General features: G+C 48.9%; 1 protein-coding gene across 1 annotated transcript in view; it reads left to right on the top strand.

Moving 5' to 3' along the window:
* LHFPL4 (LHFPL tetraspan subfamily member 4) overlaps positions 1-10,032 on the top strand; it is a 32,534-nt gene extending 22,502 nt beyond the window's left edge. Inside the window, exons 3-4 of the mRNA XM_045493668.1 lie at positions 3,494-3,730; positions 6,250-10,032. Of these exons, the coding sequence (XP_045349624.1) occupies positions 3,494-3,730; positions 6,250-6,350 (338 nt within the window). The 3' untranslated portion in view covers positions 6,351-10,032. The remainder of the gene's footprint in view (positions 1-3,493; positions 3,731-6,249) is intronic.
* The last annotated feature ends 7,496 nt before the right edge of the window (positions 10,033-17,528 follow it).

Raw genomic sequence — 17,528 nt, 5'->3', positions numbered from 1 at the left:
CCCCATCATGAAATATTATCAGGTCAAATGTCAAAAATGCTTCCTTTGAGAAGCCCTACCCCACATGGCACCTCACACCTGTGTGTGTGATTCAAAGCAGCCGGCTCATTATTTCCAAAAGAGACTCGAACTCAGACTCCAAAGACTTCAGCCTCAGTTTCCTCATTCAGCACATGGGGGTGCCTTACCTGGAGTCATTCTATCTCCTGATGGTTGAAACTCTTTGTCACTTCCTTGTTTTAGGCTGTCCCTAGTGGTCTTTTCCTCTCTTCCCCCAGGTCCAGGGAAGCCATCTGATTGGTTTTTCTCCATTTGCTTGACTTCTGGGTGTTTCCCATTCCCTGAGCAGCCTTGGGCGCCCCATAGCCACCACCTACATACAACGCTGCAGAACAGAGAAGGCAGAGAGCGTGGGTTAGAGATGGAGAGGTCCACCTCCTCCCTCTCCCAGCATCCTGTTATTCTGGGTCTCCACCCCGAGTCTGCTTCCTTGCAAGCACTCCTTGACATGCATAAGTATTCTGTTTGTGTACTGACTTGATTTTATTTCTCCCACACACCTCTTCTGAGGACCACGCCTCCAGGGGCCCCAGCATCCTGCACAATGTCCGGCACATTACTGGCCCTCGGGATTTACGTGTGCAGTGTTCGAAGGGAGAGCCGGAGAGAGGAAAGGGCCAGGTGCTAGATCCAGAGAAGGAAGAGAAGCGAGAAAAGGATGAGAGAAGAGGAGGGCTGATGAAAGAATGTTAAATGCGGAGAGATCTAACCAGACAAGGGGAGAGGGAGGGTCGAGGCCGACCCTTGAGCGCGATGCAGACATGCCCGAGAGACAGTAGCAGAACAAGAGACAGATGCAGAACAAGAAAGATGAAAGGGTGGACAAGAGAAAGGAATGGGGAGGCACGCGACTGAGAGAGGCACGTGGGCGGTGAGAGCGAGAGCGTGCGGGCGCAGGGCCACGGGAAGGAAAGTCCTTGAGGGCTGAGCGCGGAGCTGCCAAAGGGAGAGGCCCGCCCTGCGAGCCCGGCGGTGCTGCGGAGAGCTCCGGGTGCGGGCGCCGTCTCCATGGAAACGGCGACGCTCTGGGCTGGAGAGGAAATGCGGCCTGTGGGGAGGGGAAACGGAGGGGCTGGGTGGACTTGGCCCAAGCCCAGGCTCTTTTCGTCACCCCCAGCCTTTCGCTGAGGAGGCGGGAGCGCGCCTCCTGGGCCGGAGCCCTCAGATACCCAGTGCGCTCCTTCGCTCCCCTTCCCCGACCCCGGCGTTCGAACCTCCTCTCGTCTCCGACAGGGGCCTGGAGGGCCTTGCAAAATATCTGGGATATTTGGGGAGGTGGGCGGATGGACCTTCTCCGTAGGCCCCTCCTCTCCTCCCTCCCAAGCGCTCAGTCCTAGGCCTTCTCTGTATCCAGAACTCCAGTCCCAGGGATTAACCTGCCCACAGCTCCCAAATTTACATCTCCAGCACCGATTTCCCCGTGAGCTTACCTCTCCATTTGGGTGGCCAAAGTGCATCTTCGAACTTGTGGGATTCTTTAGCTCCCCCAAGCTCATTCTCACCCCAGGGCTTCTTGCATTTGCCGTCTCCCTTTGCCAAGAACCCTTTTCGCAGCAGGTAAGCGACTCACGGTACTCTAGCTGCGACTCATCTTGGAGGAGGCAAGCACGGGGAGAGGGGACACAGCCTTAAATGTGTGTGTGGTCACGGTGCTGTGGGGGAGCCCTGCATCAGGACGAGGAGCACAACCTAGGGATGTGGGGAATACTGTCGTGTCATAGGAGGACGGAGGAAGGCTACAGGAGGCAAAATCTTAGAGCAAGGGGCCCCGGCGCACTGGTAGATGGGAGTCTGGAGCCTAGGGAGCACTTCCTTGAACGATAGGTGAGGGAGACACGTGACAAGGCTGAGGGCGTCCTCCCCACCCTGGGGACTAGATGGGCCTCTGGGACAGTGGGCAGCACTGACCACCACCCTCTCTTTGTCATCACTGTCTTCTAAAACCCAGGTTAAGCACCCCATGGGCCTGGTGTGGAACCTTCAGGTGTCAGACACAGTAACCTTGTTGCTGGTGGGACTGTCGAACACCGAGAGGGCAACATCAAGCCACAGACACAGTCACAAGTCACAAGGCTAGCTGCTCACACTGCATGGCAGGAGTGGAAGGTCACAGCCCCCGGTTGCTTACTGAGCCTGGTTGGCTCTCTTTGGCTGTGTGGGTGGGGCTTGTGCTGTTTGGCTCAGACTTAGGTCCCACCAACTAGGCTGGGCACTGCAAAGAGCCTACCCAGACAGACTATTTGGGTTCGGATTGGCAGAGGTGGGTCACTAAACACTGGTGAGTAGATGCCAAGGTGGGGAACCAGTAGGGGCCTATTTCCGTAGAAGCCTCTTCTTGGCCTCTCCCTGTTTCCCCTCCTCCACCGCCTGAAACTAAGCACCCTGCTCCCCAATAATTTCCTTATTTATGTGACTATTCTTTTTATCATTATGACTAGTTTTGATGATAGTAATAATATTTAACATTTATCTGGGATTTACTATGTCAAGCATTTACATTTCCTGCCTCCTGTAATCTTTGCAATGACTTGGATGCCATCATTAGCCCCATTTTACAGATGAGAAAATAGGCTCACGGGTGAAGGAACTGGCCTAAGTTCCCACATCTAGAAAAGACGTGAGTAAGGATTTGAGCCCCAGCCCTGTAATGTCTTTGCTCTCACAGACCTTTCCCCCGCCTAACTGCAAACTCTGTGAGGCTGGAGTGCAAGCAATGCCCCCATCCCCTGCCCAGTCTAGTGCCTGCACACGCGGGGCCCTCAGTGAGAAAATGCTGGGGACTGAGTGTCTTACACACCTGACTTCCTTTAATCCTCACCACCACCCTGTGCGGTAGTGCTGTTATTTCCATGACACAGACACAGACAGGTGGCATCCCCAAGGTTGTACACCCAGTAGGTGAAAGAACTTACCCCAGTCTTTTCTTTGAGAGCAGCACTCAACTGCGTGAATGAGAACGTAGGTCCAGCATCTTGAAGGAAAGGGAATGGCGCTCAATAAATGTTTGTTGAATGAATGACAAAAATAAAGAACGAGGAGGATGGGAGGGGGTAAGCATGGTCAGGATGCTAAAGGGAGGTGAAGCAGCTGAGCGTGAGTTACTATTTTCTTGTATTTGCACCAAGGCTTCCTGGAGGAGTTGATTTGATGGGGGCATTATGGGTCCCGGAAAGCTTCTGCTCCCCGAGGCAGGAGGCCATCTCAGACCCTAAAGTTTCTGGAACGCACAAAAGCGGTTAACAGGCTCTTGGGTTGGGGGGGGGGGGTTCGCGGGGGCGGAGGTGGGGGGATGGAGGTGGGGTAGGGGGTGGGGGTGGGGGGCTGTGCAGCCCAGCCTGGAGGGCTGTGGTGGTCCTCTGGCTCTGGGGAGTACTCAACCCCTTCTCTCTTCCTCCCTGACCATGGCGGTGTGCCCGGCCTCGCGTCCCCTCAGCTCTGTGCCTTGTGCTGGGCTGCATGATCTTCCCCGACGGCTGGGACGCCGAGACGATCCGGGACATGTGCGGGGCCAAGACCGGGAAGTACTCCCTGGGGGACTGTTCAGTGCGCTGGGCGTACATCCTGGCCATCATCGGCATCCTCAACGCCCTCATCCTCTCCTTCCTCGCCTTCGTGCTGGGCAACCGGCAAACAGACCTGCTGCAGGAGGAGCTCAAGCAGGAGAACAAAGGCGAGTGCGCTTGGGGCTGGGGGTGGGGCCCAGAGGTGTCACAGAGTACTCAGACAAAACCAGAGCTGGAAAGGGTGCAGGCAGTGAAAGCCATTTGACGTTATTCCTCAAATCCCAACATTTGCATGCCTGTGACCCAGCAGACCCAACCAGGAGTATAAACCCATGAGAAATGGCTTGGACGGTCTTAGCAGCAGTTTCAAATAGCAAACTACTGAAAACAATGGCCACTGACAGGAGGATGGATAGATAAATGGCGATATATTCATATTACGGAATAGTGCATAATGAATACACTTTAGTTATAAGTAACAGAATGGACACATCCTGGAAACATAATATTGAGAAAGAGAGGGAAAAAAATCGAGTTCCAGAAGATGACAGAATGATATTTTTATGGAGCTCAATAAAAAACCAAGAGACACGAAATAACGTGTGGCTTAATAATAAATATGTTTATGGTAGTACTGTATATATTTTTTTAAGCAAAGAAACAATAAATACGGAAGATAGGATGATGGTTATCTGTGGTTGGGATAGAAGAGGGGAGGCCAGGAGCATGAGATGTGGGTGTGTAGTCATGTACAAATTATTGGCGATCACAGTTCTTTCATGGTGAGCCCACACAGGTGTTTGTATACGTAGTATATTACATATCAACTTTTGTATGTATCAAGTAACACTGAAATACAGTAAAGAAAAAATTGACACATGAGGCCAGAGGCTCAGTGCTAACCACTGTTATCAGATGTTTATGCATATATGTACATAACATATGTTATATGTTCCTTTATAAAATATATAGTAGTGTTATGTGCTAATATAACACAGGATAGGCATCATCCTAAACAAATCCCTTGCTTCTTGTGCCCAACCCTAGAGCATATCTGAAAGATCTTTCTTTATCCTTTTATGGAGAACCCTTTATATCCAGTGCTTAGCATTACATCAGATGGAGGAACTGTAATTTCTTAACCATTCTCCTTTTAGGGACTGGTAGGGAGGTTTCCAGGATTTTACCATCACTGACAGTGCTAGGCTAGACATCTTTGTGCCTTGTTATATACAATGTTTTCTGGGTGCTTTTCCAGAAGTGGAGTTGCACACTTACAATTGTAATGGCAGTGCCAGATTACTCTCCAAAGAAGGGTTGGTCTTCTGAGCCAGGAGCCTACCCTGCCCCTGCAGCAAGGGGCCGGGGGGCGGGGGGGGTGGGGGGTGGGCAGGGATGGCACCAGTGGACAGACACCCGTCTGTCTGCGTGTGCGTTCCCTGCAGTGAGAAATAGGAGTAGTAGTTTTCACAGTCGCACCCTGCATGTTACATTAGCATGTGCTGGGTGTATATTTAGCACTCTCCATTAATTATATTCCTCTCTTGGAGCCTCTCACCTATAAAATGGGGATAATGGCAGTGAGGCTTATTATCTCATCTGGCAGGAGGCAGGTTAGTTTGGTGATGGAACCCTTGGACTGAAGGCAGACCGTCTGTGTGGGAAGCAGGTTGATCAAAGAAATGGCTTCATGTCCTTGAGCCTTAGTTTCCTGCACTTCATAAAATGAGGGTGGTGGAAGTAGTACCACCTTACAGGGCTGTCTTGTGAAGAAGAAAGATTATGTCTATTAAGGGGCACTTGATGAATACTCAGAAAAAACTGTCACTGCTCAAGACTCCCCATCAAGCAGACATCATGGCCACCATTTTACAAATGAGAAAGGTGAGTCCCCAGGGAGGTGCAGTTAACTTGCCCAAGGTCACCAAAGCAGTGCAGCCAGGATTTGAACCCAGGTCCAAATTCAAAGGCCAGACTCTTCCCTGCTGCCTGCTTCCTTTTCGGGGGCCCTCCTGGGCTGCTGGGCTGCTAAAACCTGTCTGTGAGCCCCCTGTCCCTGGAGACTCTGACACCTGGTGGTTTCTGTGCTCTTGGTGTGAGGTCAGGGCCTGCCCTCTGGTGGCAGCTTCCAGAAGTGCATGACTAAGAGCCAAGGCCTTTCTGAAGAAGGGGTCTGGGGGTGCAATTGGGTGAGATGGGCCCAGCCAGCGTCCTCTCCTCCCTCCCCAAAGTGCCCTATTCTCAGTGCTAAGAATGATGTGAAGGAGCCCCAGTTTGCCTTCCCTCAGCCTCTGTGGGTCTCCATCCCTCCAGTTCAGTTCTGAGCCAGACCTCTGGGACAAAAGTAAAAAATAAAATAAATTGCTATCATTTCCAGCATTTACTAAGCACTAAACATTGTGAAAAAGCCCTTAGCTATAATTATTTATGTCTTTTTCACCCCTCAGAATCACCCTGTGAAGGAGGCTATGATGACCGTTGTATAGATGAGGAAATTGAGACTCAGAGGGGTCAAATGGCTCAAGATCATCCAGCTAGGCAGAGGCCTGGCTGGGATTTCACAGCCTGTGCAGGTCACTTCCCTGCCCAGCTTTGCCCACCCCACCTGAGAAGTGGCCGAGGGGAGCCCCAATGCCCTGGCAGTCTCTGACTTTCTCCAATTCTCTCTCTCTCTCTCTCTCTCTAGATTTTGTGGGCTCTACAGTAAGCTCTGTGTTGCGGCCAGGGGGTGATGTCTCCGGATGGGGAGTCCTCCCCTGTCCCGTCGCTCACTCACAGGGACCCTGAGGGCCAGGATCACAGCCCAGGAATTGACCTGTCCTCAGCTTTTCCCGTTGCCTGCCCTCTCATCCCTTCATTCAAGCTCCAGGGGAAGACCCCATCGAGGACTGACTTCTCATCTGCTACCTGCCTGTAGCTCCAGGCTTTGAAGAGATCGGGGCTGGGATGCAGTCTGGGGGAGGGCCTGATTCTGCTCTTCCCTCAACTGACCTAAGGGAGCTGGAGCCCCGGGCCCTTGGGCTTCTCCTTTCTTCCCTAGCCTGGCCTGGGGACCCTGCAGAGTCTCCAGGGGAAGAGACGCCGTGGTTCCAGTTCCCCAGGCCCCCTCAGTCTGGAGGGCTGCTGCCTGGCTGTATCCTTGCCTCCTCTGGTCCCTGCCTCCTGCAGAAACTTATTCAAGACACTGGCCTAGGGTGGACCGGACTTTTTCCTATTTTTTTCTCCTCTGATGATGGTTCCATCATATCATTACAGAGCTCCAGGCGCCACCAGCCTCCCTGGGGCCTCTCTGCCACCCGCTCCAGCCTGTTCTCACCTCTCCCAAAGGAGTCTGAGCTGCACTGAGGGAGAAAGCACAGGGCCTCCCTGTCAACGGCTGACTGGGGCCCTGGGCAGCCCAGAGACTGAGGACAGACAGGCTCTGGAGGCAGTAGGAGGGGGTGCTCGGACTCCTGTCTTGGTGGCAACTGATCATGGCAGCTGGGGCTGGAAGGGGCTCAACCTGGGGCTGGCCCGGCCTCCTCTCTGCTGGGGTGTCTCACCAGTGACTGGACCCTTGACCCCAGCCTGTTTTGTACAGCACAGACTTCTTGGCCCTGTTGTCAGGGCTGGGGGTTTGGGAGGGGGGCCCGAGAGTGGGGAATTAGGGGATACATCACCCCTCTGCCCCTTCTCATGCCCCCAGCCCAGGCATCTGCCAAGGGCAGAGACTGTCTTGCCTCTTTGATACTTTTTCTGCATAACTTGAACTTGCAGGTCACCTCTGAACAGGGTACCCCCTGTCCCCATCCCCAGGCCTTGTAACCCTATCCCTACCTCCACTTCCTCCCCTTGCCCACCTCTCGCCTTGCGGTATGCCCAGGGTCTGCAGCCCAATGGGCAGTGCTTGGAGCTGAGGCATGAGTGTGTGTGTGTGTGTGTGTGTGTGTGTGTGTGTGCGCGCGTGTATGTGTGTGACAGCGTGAGTGTATGTGTGCACGCGCGTATGTGTGTGTGTAAGTATGTGTGGCGGGGGGCAGATGGGGAGTCTTCTCTCTCCTTCCCCTCCTAATGGGGGGGGGCGTCTCCTTTCCCTTTGGCCGGGAGCAAGTGAGGGAGACTCCAGGTGTTTCTAAACTCCCCTCGCTGCCTGGTGGACCTGGCAGGCAGTAGAGCCATCTGGCCTGGGGCATGGACAGCCCCTTTCAGCTCCCAGTTCAGGTGGCAGGTTGGTTTCATCTAGTGTGCCTACTACTGTCTTCAGGTACTGGGAGGAAGTACTGGTCCACTGTGTAGCAGGAGCACGAGGCCTCTGCAGGTTCAGTGGGGAAGCTTGTCATCACTTCCTATCCAGGTCTCAACCAAAGGAGGGGAGAAAAGCAGCGAGTGCCATGTATTTGCCAATCTTGTGTTCATTTCCATAGGACTTGGACCTGAGAGGGTTTCCAAGACAGACCCTAGAAATCCTCTGCCTGAGACCCCCATCTGGACCCTAATTGGAGTCAGATGCTGGGCCTGGTAGGATTCCTGAAACCTGGAACTTACCAAGTCTTGACCTTCCACCCTCTCCACCGACTCCCCCATCCTGGGCAAACACCTTTCGTCTGGTGCTCTGGCTCCAGCCCCATGCTCCCCTCTCCTGCTCCCCCAGGGCTCTACCTGCAGTGTGGGGCTCCACACCTGGGGCCTGTGCTAAATGGGAGGGTCTGGGGAGCCTCATGGGAGGCAGTGGGGGGCAGAAGTGAGTTCCTTAAAGATCCAAACCAAAGCCCAGTGTTGGCAGGCTACAGGGTGGGTGGGCAGGAGCCAGTATCTGGGAAGGGGGAGAGATGGGAGAGAGCCAGAATGAGAGAGGGGAGAGAAGGGGTGGAGAGGCAGAGAAATGGGGAAAGGAGAGATGAAGAGTGTAGAGGAGAGGGGACCCTGATGCAGAGAGCCTGGAGGTAGTGGGGAGGTGGCCGGGAAGATGGAGAAGGAATAGGGACAGGGAAGGAGGCAAATGGAGAGGTGAGGTGTGGACAGCAGACTGGAGTGCAGGGGGATGGCATGAGGAGGAGAGGAGGGTAATGGGGGCAGGACAATGAGGAACAGGAGTGGCTGCTGTGTGTGCACTGTGTGCAGTGCTCCTGTTCCCCCAAGGGGACTGCTGGGGGAGTGTGGGGGCAATGGAGCCCTGTTGTGGGAGGGGGGGATGTTAGAACCGCCCCTCAGAGGCTGAGGCTACTGCCCACCTCTTTGGGGCAGGGGCATCACTGGAGTGGGTTAGTGGGAGGGAAGAGGGATGTCAATCCCTTTGAGGTGGGGTCTGAGTGCCTCCAAGTCACCATGCGTCCAGCCAGCTGCCACCTTGCTGAGGAAGGGGCTACCCAGAGATGCACCTAGGAGTGTGGGTAGGGTTAGGAAAGCAGGGTTGGGCAGGTGAAGGAGTGTCAGGGGAACGCAGGGAAGGGAAAGAGGCTGGAGTGGGCACCAAACCATAGCCCCATCCCTCAGGCTTCAGCACAGGTGGGAGCAGAGTGAGGAAAATGCTTCAGGCAGGGGCCCCACGTGAGGCTGAAGTACCATCACCCTGTGGCCCAGATGGCTCTCTGGGGGCAAGGAAGCCATCCTGGACACGGGGAGGTTTGTGGTTTGCCCTCAGCCAAGGCAGGCAAATTGACTTTTCCCTTTGGGAGAAGATGAATACAGAGATCCCACCTCAGTGTGGCCCCTGGGACTCTTGCTTCTTTAAAGAAGTTGACCTTTGAGTGGCCCATGGAGGCACTCCTCCCCCGAGTTGTGACTGGATGAGAGGGGTCTGGCACTAATAGGTTGTCTTTGCTGTGTGTGTGGTCTGGGGACTTTCAGAAGAGGCCAAAGCAGCCACAACATGGAGGTGGTTGAGAGCACTGGTTGGTCAAGTCCTTCTGGATCTCTAGGATGTGAAAACTTTCCTGTTTGGGAACCAGTACCCCCTCAGGAAAACATGGTTTTCCTGAGGGGTTGAGGACCATGGGTAGGATTGATTCTTTTCAGGCCTGGACTAGCCAAGCTGAGAACTTTTAGACAAGGCTGTAGGGAAATTCCTTGGCCTTCTTGAGATTCCTGCTTGGGCACAGGGAAGTCAGCCTTCTCCAGCTTCCAGTGTGATTGAGACAGGGGAACCCTCTCTTCGGAGAAGCTGGGACCTTCCCAGCACAAGAAACTTGCGCAGGTCCCTGCCTGGCTGAGGGCTAGCCTTCGGGTGGGCATGGAGTTTCCTGAGAAGGGAATGAGGGGGATAGTCCTTCCCAGAGCTCTGACCAGCAGATCTCAGGGGCCTGTGCTGTGTGTCATTAGGATAGCTTGGTGTTGTCTACACCCCATTAGTAAGTTCTGTCTGAATGTGTCCTCGCTGTTCATCGTCCAGTTTGGTAACATTTATTTCAGTCCTGACCCCTTCTGCTGCTGCTGGATTTGAGCTTCAGTGCAGGTGGAATGATGTTCAAATAAAGAAACACTTTATATCACCCATGCTGGTTTCTTCTTCTCTGAGTTGGCCCCCAGGGGATCAAGACAGGTGAGATTCTACCCTTTGTACCAGTTGGCTGCATATTAATGGAGCTACACTGTGGCTTAACAAGAGTTTATTTTCCTTTCACATTAAGTCTGGAGATAGCCAGACCATGACCAATATGGCCTTCAGCATTATCAGGAACCCAGGCTCCTTACCTTTCTGTGCTGCCATTTTCAATCCTGGCTTCCAGTTTCAAGGACACCTCATGGCCCAATATGGCTGCTGGAGCTCTAGTCATTTGGCCACATTTCATTTGACAGAGACTTCTAGAAATCCCATAGGATGGGATGTACCTAGCTGAAATGTAATCCTTTAATGGGCACATGCCACGCCAAATAAAACTGTGGTTCTGTTTCCAAGGAGAAAGGAGACATAGATGGAGCAGGCAGTTAGAAGTCTCTACACAGTGCTGGTTGACTGCATAGGTTTGATTTTGGACTTAGGACTCTGACGAGGGCAAACATGACTCCACCCTTTTCTGCCTGTGTGCCCTGGACGGGTCCCTTTGCCTCCTTCTAAATCCCCACTACATAAATGGAATTGATGACAGTGATCTCAGGGGATTGTAAGGAACAAATGAGGGAACGTGAGTTGCTTCACAGCATCTGGCACATTGTAACATGTCCCATGTGGCAGCTACATTTATTATAATTTGTGCCCTTGGAAACTGAGTCTTCAATACATTTTGGGCACTTAGTATAGTCTAAGCACTTAACAAAAAAGAGACCCTACGTTAAGTGTCAATCTGACTGGGGAGATGAACATGTAAAAATGATGTAAAATGTGGCAGGTGCAGGGTATTGTGGGTGCCCTGGGTAGGGACACCTTAAATGGCATTTGGTGGGGTGGGTAGAGCAGGAGACCGTTTCACAGGAGGATGAATAGGAGTTAGGCAGGCAAGGGTCAGGAAAGCCATTCATGAGAGAGAAGTCAGCTTGAGGAAAGAGCTGGGTAAGAAACAGAATGGTATGTGCAGAGCACTAAAAGCAGTTGGCAATGCTGAACTATAAAGTGCAAGCAGGGAGGGTCAGAGATTAGTCTGGAGACAGGTTCAGAGCAATGGGGAACCAGGGAGGATTTCAGCCAGAGAGGGGCATGATTAATTTTGCATTTCAGGAAGATCACTCTGGTTGCCCTGTTAGGGAGCCAAGTTAGAGGAAGACAATTTTAATGAAAGGGAAATCAGAAATCTTGCCTGGGTGCCTGGGTGGCTCAGTCAGTTAAGTGTCCAATTCTTGATTTCAGCTCAGGTCATGATCTCACAATTTGTGGGACTGAGCCTGTGTTGGGCTCCACACTGACAGGATGGAGCTTGCTTGGGATTCTCTCTCTGTCTCTGTCTCTGTCTCTCTCTCTCTTTTCCTCTGCCCCTCTCCTGCTCATGTGTCCTCTCTAAGTAAAAAAAGAAAAGAAAAGAAAAAGAAAAAGTCTGGCTTAAAACAAGGTGAACAAGGTGGTGGCAGTGAGTCTGCTGAGAGGTGAGAATTTTGCTATTTAGGAAGTAGAACAGACACTTGGTAGCTCATTGATTGACAGTGGGGTAAGAGAGTGGCACCAAGGATAATGGATACATTTTTTGCTTGGGGGACAAGAGAGAATTGTCAGTATAACACCAGAACAAGATGACCAATTCAGTTAGAGACTTGCTAAGCTTAATAAGCATGTGGGGAGTGCCTTGTTGGCTCAGTTGGTGGAGTGTGTGACCCTTGATCTCAGGGTTGTAAGTTCGAGACCCATGTTGGTTGTAGAGATTACTTAAACAAATACATAGAAAAAGAAAATTAAAAAAAAAAAAGCATGCAGGACATCACAGTGGAGTTGTCCAATAGTCAGTTGACTGGGATGGATTTGGGAGCTCAAGAGACAGATCTGGGCCAGAAGCATGAGCATACAGATAATGGTTGAAATGTAAAGCAGAGATGCCTTTGCTCAGGGCGACTGTGTTGTGTGAAGAGCACAGGGCTATGAAGTGAATGCTGGAAAACACCAACACATAAAGGTCAGAGGAATGGATGTCCAAAAGGAGAGAACAAAGGAAGAATCAGAGCTGTGAGGAAGATCATGAAAGTGTGTTATGGAAACCAAGGATTTCAAGTTCAAGGGAAAGGTCAACTGGAGCCAAGAAGTTCAGAATTAGGGGACTGAAAAGTGTGCCTACTGGATTTGGAAGCAAGGACACCATTGTTGAATTTCAGGATGTGGAATCTTTCTTTATATGAAACAGTTCTGAATGTTCCTAGATCATGGCCAGTAAGAGGTTGTTTTTTTTTTTTTTTAAGTTTATTTGGAGAGAGAGGGGGAGAGAGAGAGAACAGGGGAGGGGCAAAGAGAGAGAATCCCACGCAGGCTTCACACTGTCAGCATAGAGCCTGATGTGGGGATTGTACTCGTGAACTGTGAGATCACGACCTGAGCTGAAATCAAGAGCTGGTCACTTAAGACTAAGCCACCCACGTGCCCCATGGCCAGTAAGAGTTTAATGGTAAAGAGAGAACGACTGAGAAGAGGCAAGAAAGCCTTTTTTGGGGTAGAGGGAAGTACAAGATTTAGGGAGCTCTTGCCTGATAGTATCCATTTTCTCAATGAAGCAGGAGGCAAGACTGTCCACTGAGAGGAGGGAATGAGCAGTGGGGTTGAAGAAGTGGTGAAAGTTTGGAACAGTTTCTATAGGAGCTGTCAAAGGACCACAAAACTGATGGATGACCATGAATTTATGGAGACATTAACCAACAGGAGGGCAGGCACAGAGAAGGATGACTGTAGATTGGTAGGTAGGTGCCAGGTAAGCAGAGTGTCCTAAAAGAGTGTTTCACTCCTACCATGAGATCCAGGTTGCTTACAGAAAGACAGCCTGTGATGGGACAGATAGACAGAGAAAATAAGGGACTAAAGTTTATGTGAAAGAGCTGGAAGGAGAGGAAATTGTGGTTAGAAACCTGGGTGCTTGACCTGAATATTCTAATTCTTAAAGACAGCTTTGAGATGTGAGGCACTGGGTAGGAGGTCTACCCAAATGGTGGGAATAGTGGCAGAAATTGGGGTGCAGATGAGCCAAAGTTGTCTGTCCAAGAACCAAAGGGAGTGGTGAAGGCTAAAATAGAAAGAAACTCCAAGCACAATAACCAGGTGTTGTGTGCATCAATGGAGCAAGAATTTTTACCTGAAGGACAAGATGTATTTGGGAACATTTGGAGAGAACCTTCAGGCAAAAAGATGTGAGAAAGAGGAGTCTCCACTTATTAAAAATTTTTTTAATGTTTTTATTTATTTTTGAGAGAGAGAGAGAGAGCGCACAAGTGGGGGTGGGGGCAGAGAGAGAGGGAGACCACAGAATCTGAAGCAGGCTCCAGGCTCTGAGCTGTTAGCACAGAGCCTGATGTGGGGCTCTAACTTGTGAGCTATGAAATCATGACCTAGCTGAAGTCGAACACTTAACCAACTGAGACACCCAGGCACCCGAGGAGCCTCCACTTAAAAGAGCTGCAAAGGAGGTGGTGTCCTAAGGAGAGAACCATATTTCCATATCACATAAAAAATTTGTCTCTCAAAGAGGTGTCCAGAGAGCACAACAGAAAAGTTGGGAGAGAAGGATAGAACAGAGAAAGAACCACATTGTAAGGGTCAAGAGCACCAAGAACCAGATGACACAGAGGACTCTTGTTTTGGGAAATGACTGAGGGTAACAAAAGCATGAAGTTGGTAGAACTCACGAGACTCAAAGCTTCAAATGGAGCTCCAGTTTGAAATCCCTTTCAAGTCCACTTAGGCACAGCAAAAGGACTGGTAATGCCAGCTGCTGGCACCTGAACAGATCTGGAGGTGCTGGAAGGCTCCTTTAGGTGCCAAAGCAGGTACAGAAATCCAATCTGAGTGGCCTGGAGGCTTCTTCAAATTCATTTACACATTCAACAAAAACATTAATTGAATGTCTGCTCTGGTCAGGTACTGCTAGGCTCTGGAAATACAGAAATAAATCAGACATAGGCCCTGGGCTCAAAAGATCACAGGCTGGTTAGTGACAGGGTCGTTTGCCTATTTAGAAATGCTAGGTAAGACTCTGGTTTTTGTTTTGTTAAACATGTTGCAGCATAAAACAAATGTACAGGTAGATGGAATATTATAAAATACCCTACTATTACCAAAGTGACAGATTCTTGCTATTCACCCCAGAAATCTTTCACTTGCCCATAATCACAATCCCCTTCCTTCTCTCAGAGTAACCACCACCTTGACCTTTATGGTAATCAGTTCCCAACTTTTATTTATAATCTTTTTCACCCAAGTGAACAACTTTAAACAAAATAGTTTAGCTTTGACTTTATTTTTACGTCTTTTCCCACCTAATTTCTTTTTATCCCTCCTTGTAATTTGTTGACGAAATTTGTTATGCAGTGTTCCACAGATGGAATTTTGCTGGCTTCATGCTTGGGGTGTAGTTGAGCAAATTTCTCTGTTCTCTATATTTACAGCAAATTGGTATTTGGATCTAGATGCTTATTCAGATTCAGGTGTGTGTGTGTTGCATTTTAATAAATGCTTCATAGTTTTTGGGTTTTTTTCATCATCAGATACATAATGTCCAACTGTTTTTGTGTCATTAGAAGTTACAAAACAGTGATGTTCCAATTCTATCATTCTGTCTTCAGGTATTTGTGGAAACACTTCTAGAAACACCCGTATTTACAACCTACTTGGCCAGTCACACAATGTATACAGGAAAGACAAGGAAAATACTGATGTTCCCCTTTATTTAAGTTTTCAAAAATAGAGTTTGTTCCCTAACATCTTCCAGAGATGAACAATTATTATGCTTTGGTACCATTATGAACTCATGAATTTAAACATATATGGTGTATTTTTGTTCCATTACATTTCTTAGCCTCATTAATGGTTAAAATGTCCCATCACTGGTCAGCAGAGGCCTCCTTAAAGAGAATCTTTTAAACCTAACCCTAATTATCTTTGATGGTATCCTTCCTCTCAGGTATGACAAGATGTTCTAGACTGATCTTGTACATTTCCTTCCTTAGATCAAAGTCAGCCATTTCTCCAAGAAGCCCTATTTCCAAGCTTTTCCTGTTGATAGAGCTAAGACAGGGACACACAAAACTTGTATGTATATAGGATCCATCTATCAGATCTGTTTATCTCTCTCTGTCCGTCCATCCATCCATCCATCCTGCCCTCCCTCCATCCAACCATCCATCCATCCATCCATCCATCCATCCATCCATCCATCCATCCATCCGTGATAAAATCCTCATGAGTTGATACTGATACATGAAAGGCTTTGGTTTAACATCAAACTATAATTCCTTTCCCCTCAATATATGAGAATCCTGTCAAAGACATTGGATTCATTTGCTTTGTCCCACATTAAAGGCTTCAGATACACTGCAACCAATATGATCACTAAAAATATACTCTTTTCAGCTTATATTTCTTAGTTGTACTATATCGATCTTGCCTAGGTCACATAAATCATTTATTTTTAAAGATTTTAAGTAATCTCTACACCAAACATGGGGCTCAAACTATAACCCTGAGATCAAGTCACATGCTCCACTGACTTGAGTCCGCCAGGAGCCCCACATAAACTATTTTATAGTACAACCTCTCTTTACATCCCTCATTTACTCTTAGTTCTACATATAGCTAACTGTATATAATTAACTCACTACCAGATTTTCTATTGATGTTTCTCAAGACAGTTTCTCTGAAGGTTTTTCTTTTTTTTTCCTAATTAAACAAAAATATTTTAGGGGGCGCCTGGGTGGCGCAGTCGGTTGAGCGTCCGACTTCAGCCAGGTCACGATCTCGCGGTCCGTGGGTTCGAGCCCCGCGTCGGGCTCTGGGCTGATGGCTCAGAGCCTGGAGCCTGTTTCCGATTCTGTGTCTCCCTCTCTCTCTGCCCCTCCCCCGTTCATGCTCTGTCTCTCTCTGTCCCAAAAATAAATAAACGTTGAAAAAAAGAAATTAAAAAAAAAAAAAAAGATCACAATGTCTAGTTAACATCCACCGCCAGTTACAACAAACTTTTGTGATGAGGACATTGAAGACGTACTCCTTCAGGAACATGTGAATATACACAATATTAATTATATAGTCACCATGCTATACACAACACCTATAGGATGTGTATGTTTTATAACTGCCTATTTGACCTTTTGATCACTTTCACCTATTTAACCTTTCATCATTCCCTTGCAACCACCAATCTGTTCTCTGTATTCATGACTTTAGTTTCTTTTTTTTTTAAGAGTCCACATATAAGTGAGATTACATGGTATTTGTCTTTCTCTGACTTTAATTGATGTAGCAACATGCCCTCCAGGTCCATCCTGTTGTCACAAATAGCAAGATTTCATTCTTTTTTTTTTTTTTAATGGCAACTTAAAACAATTTTTTTTTTTTCTAATTTTAAGTTTTGGGTGAGCACGTATGTGTGCATGCGCAGGCATGTGACGGAGAGAGAGGCAGAGAGAGAGAGAATCCCAAGTAGGCTCCATGCTGTCAGTGCAGAGCCCGATGTGGGGCTCAATCTCATGGACAACAAAATCATGACCTGAGCCAAAATCAAGAGTCAGACGCTTAACCAACTGAGCCAACACATTTCATTCTTTATGGCTGAATAATATTCACACACACACAGAGTCTTCATCCATCCATGCATGAATGGACATTTACGTTGCTTCCACATCTTGGCTACTGTCAATAATGCTACGAGTACTTGGTGCACACATTTAAGTTAGTTTTTTCACTTCCTTTGGGTAAATACCCAGAAGTGGAATGGTGGATCATATAGTTCAATTTTTAATTTTTTGAAGAATCTCCATACTGTTCCCCACATTGGCTGTACCAGTTTACATTTCCACCAATAGTGTATAAAGGTTCCCTTTTCTCCATATCCTTACCAACACTGTTTACTTCTTGTCTTTTTAAGAATAGCCATTTGCCATAGAGTTTAGAGGGTTTTTTGTTTCCTTGATTAACATGATTAACAGGTTGTTGCTGCATCCAGGACACAGCAGCAGCCTCAGCCTTAAACTGTTGTTTCCGCTCCTACCCCTGGAGCCCTGGGCAGCATGGAAGGGCCTGGCCACCCTATTGTAAGGAAATTCCATCAGAAATTCAACTGGCTTCCAAACTGGGGGTGGGGGAGTGGGAGGCGAAGACATCCTAATAGGTGTGAGATGACATTTTTTAAAAATTTTTTAAGGTTTATTTATTTTGAAAGAGTGTGCGAGCAGGGGAGGTGCAGAGAGAGCAGAAGAGAGAATCCCAAGCAGGCTGCAGGCTGTCAGCGCAGGGCCTGATGTGGGGCTCAAACTGACAAACTGTGAAAACATGATCTGAAATTAAATCAAGAGTAGGACGCTTAACCAACTGAGCCACCCAGGTGCCCTGAAATGACATCTTATTGTGGTTTTGATTTGCACTTACCTGATTAG

Source organism: Leopardus geoffroyi, chromosome A2 (genome assembly GCF_018350155.1).
Source record: "Leopardus geoffroyi isolate Oge1 chromosome A2, O.geoffroyi_Oge1_pat1.0, whole genome shotgun sequence".
Lineage (NCBI taxonomy): Eukaryota > Metazoa > Chordata > Mammalia > Carnivora > Felidae > Leopardus > Leopardus geoffroyi.
The sequence above is the reverse complement of the archived record's forward strand: the minus strand, read 5'-3'. Positions and strand labels throughout refer to the sequence as shown.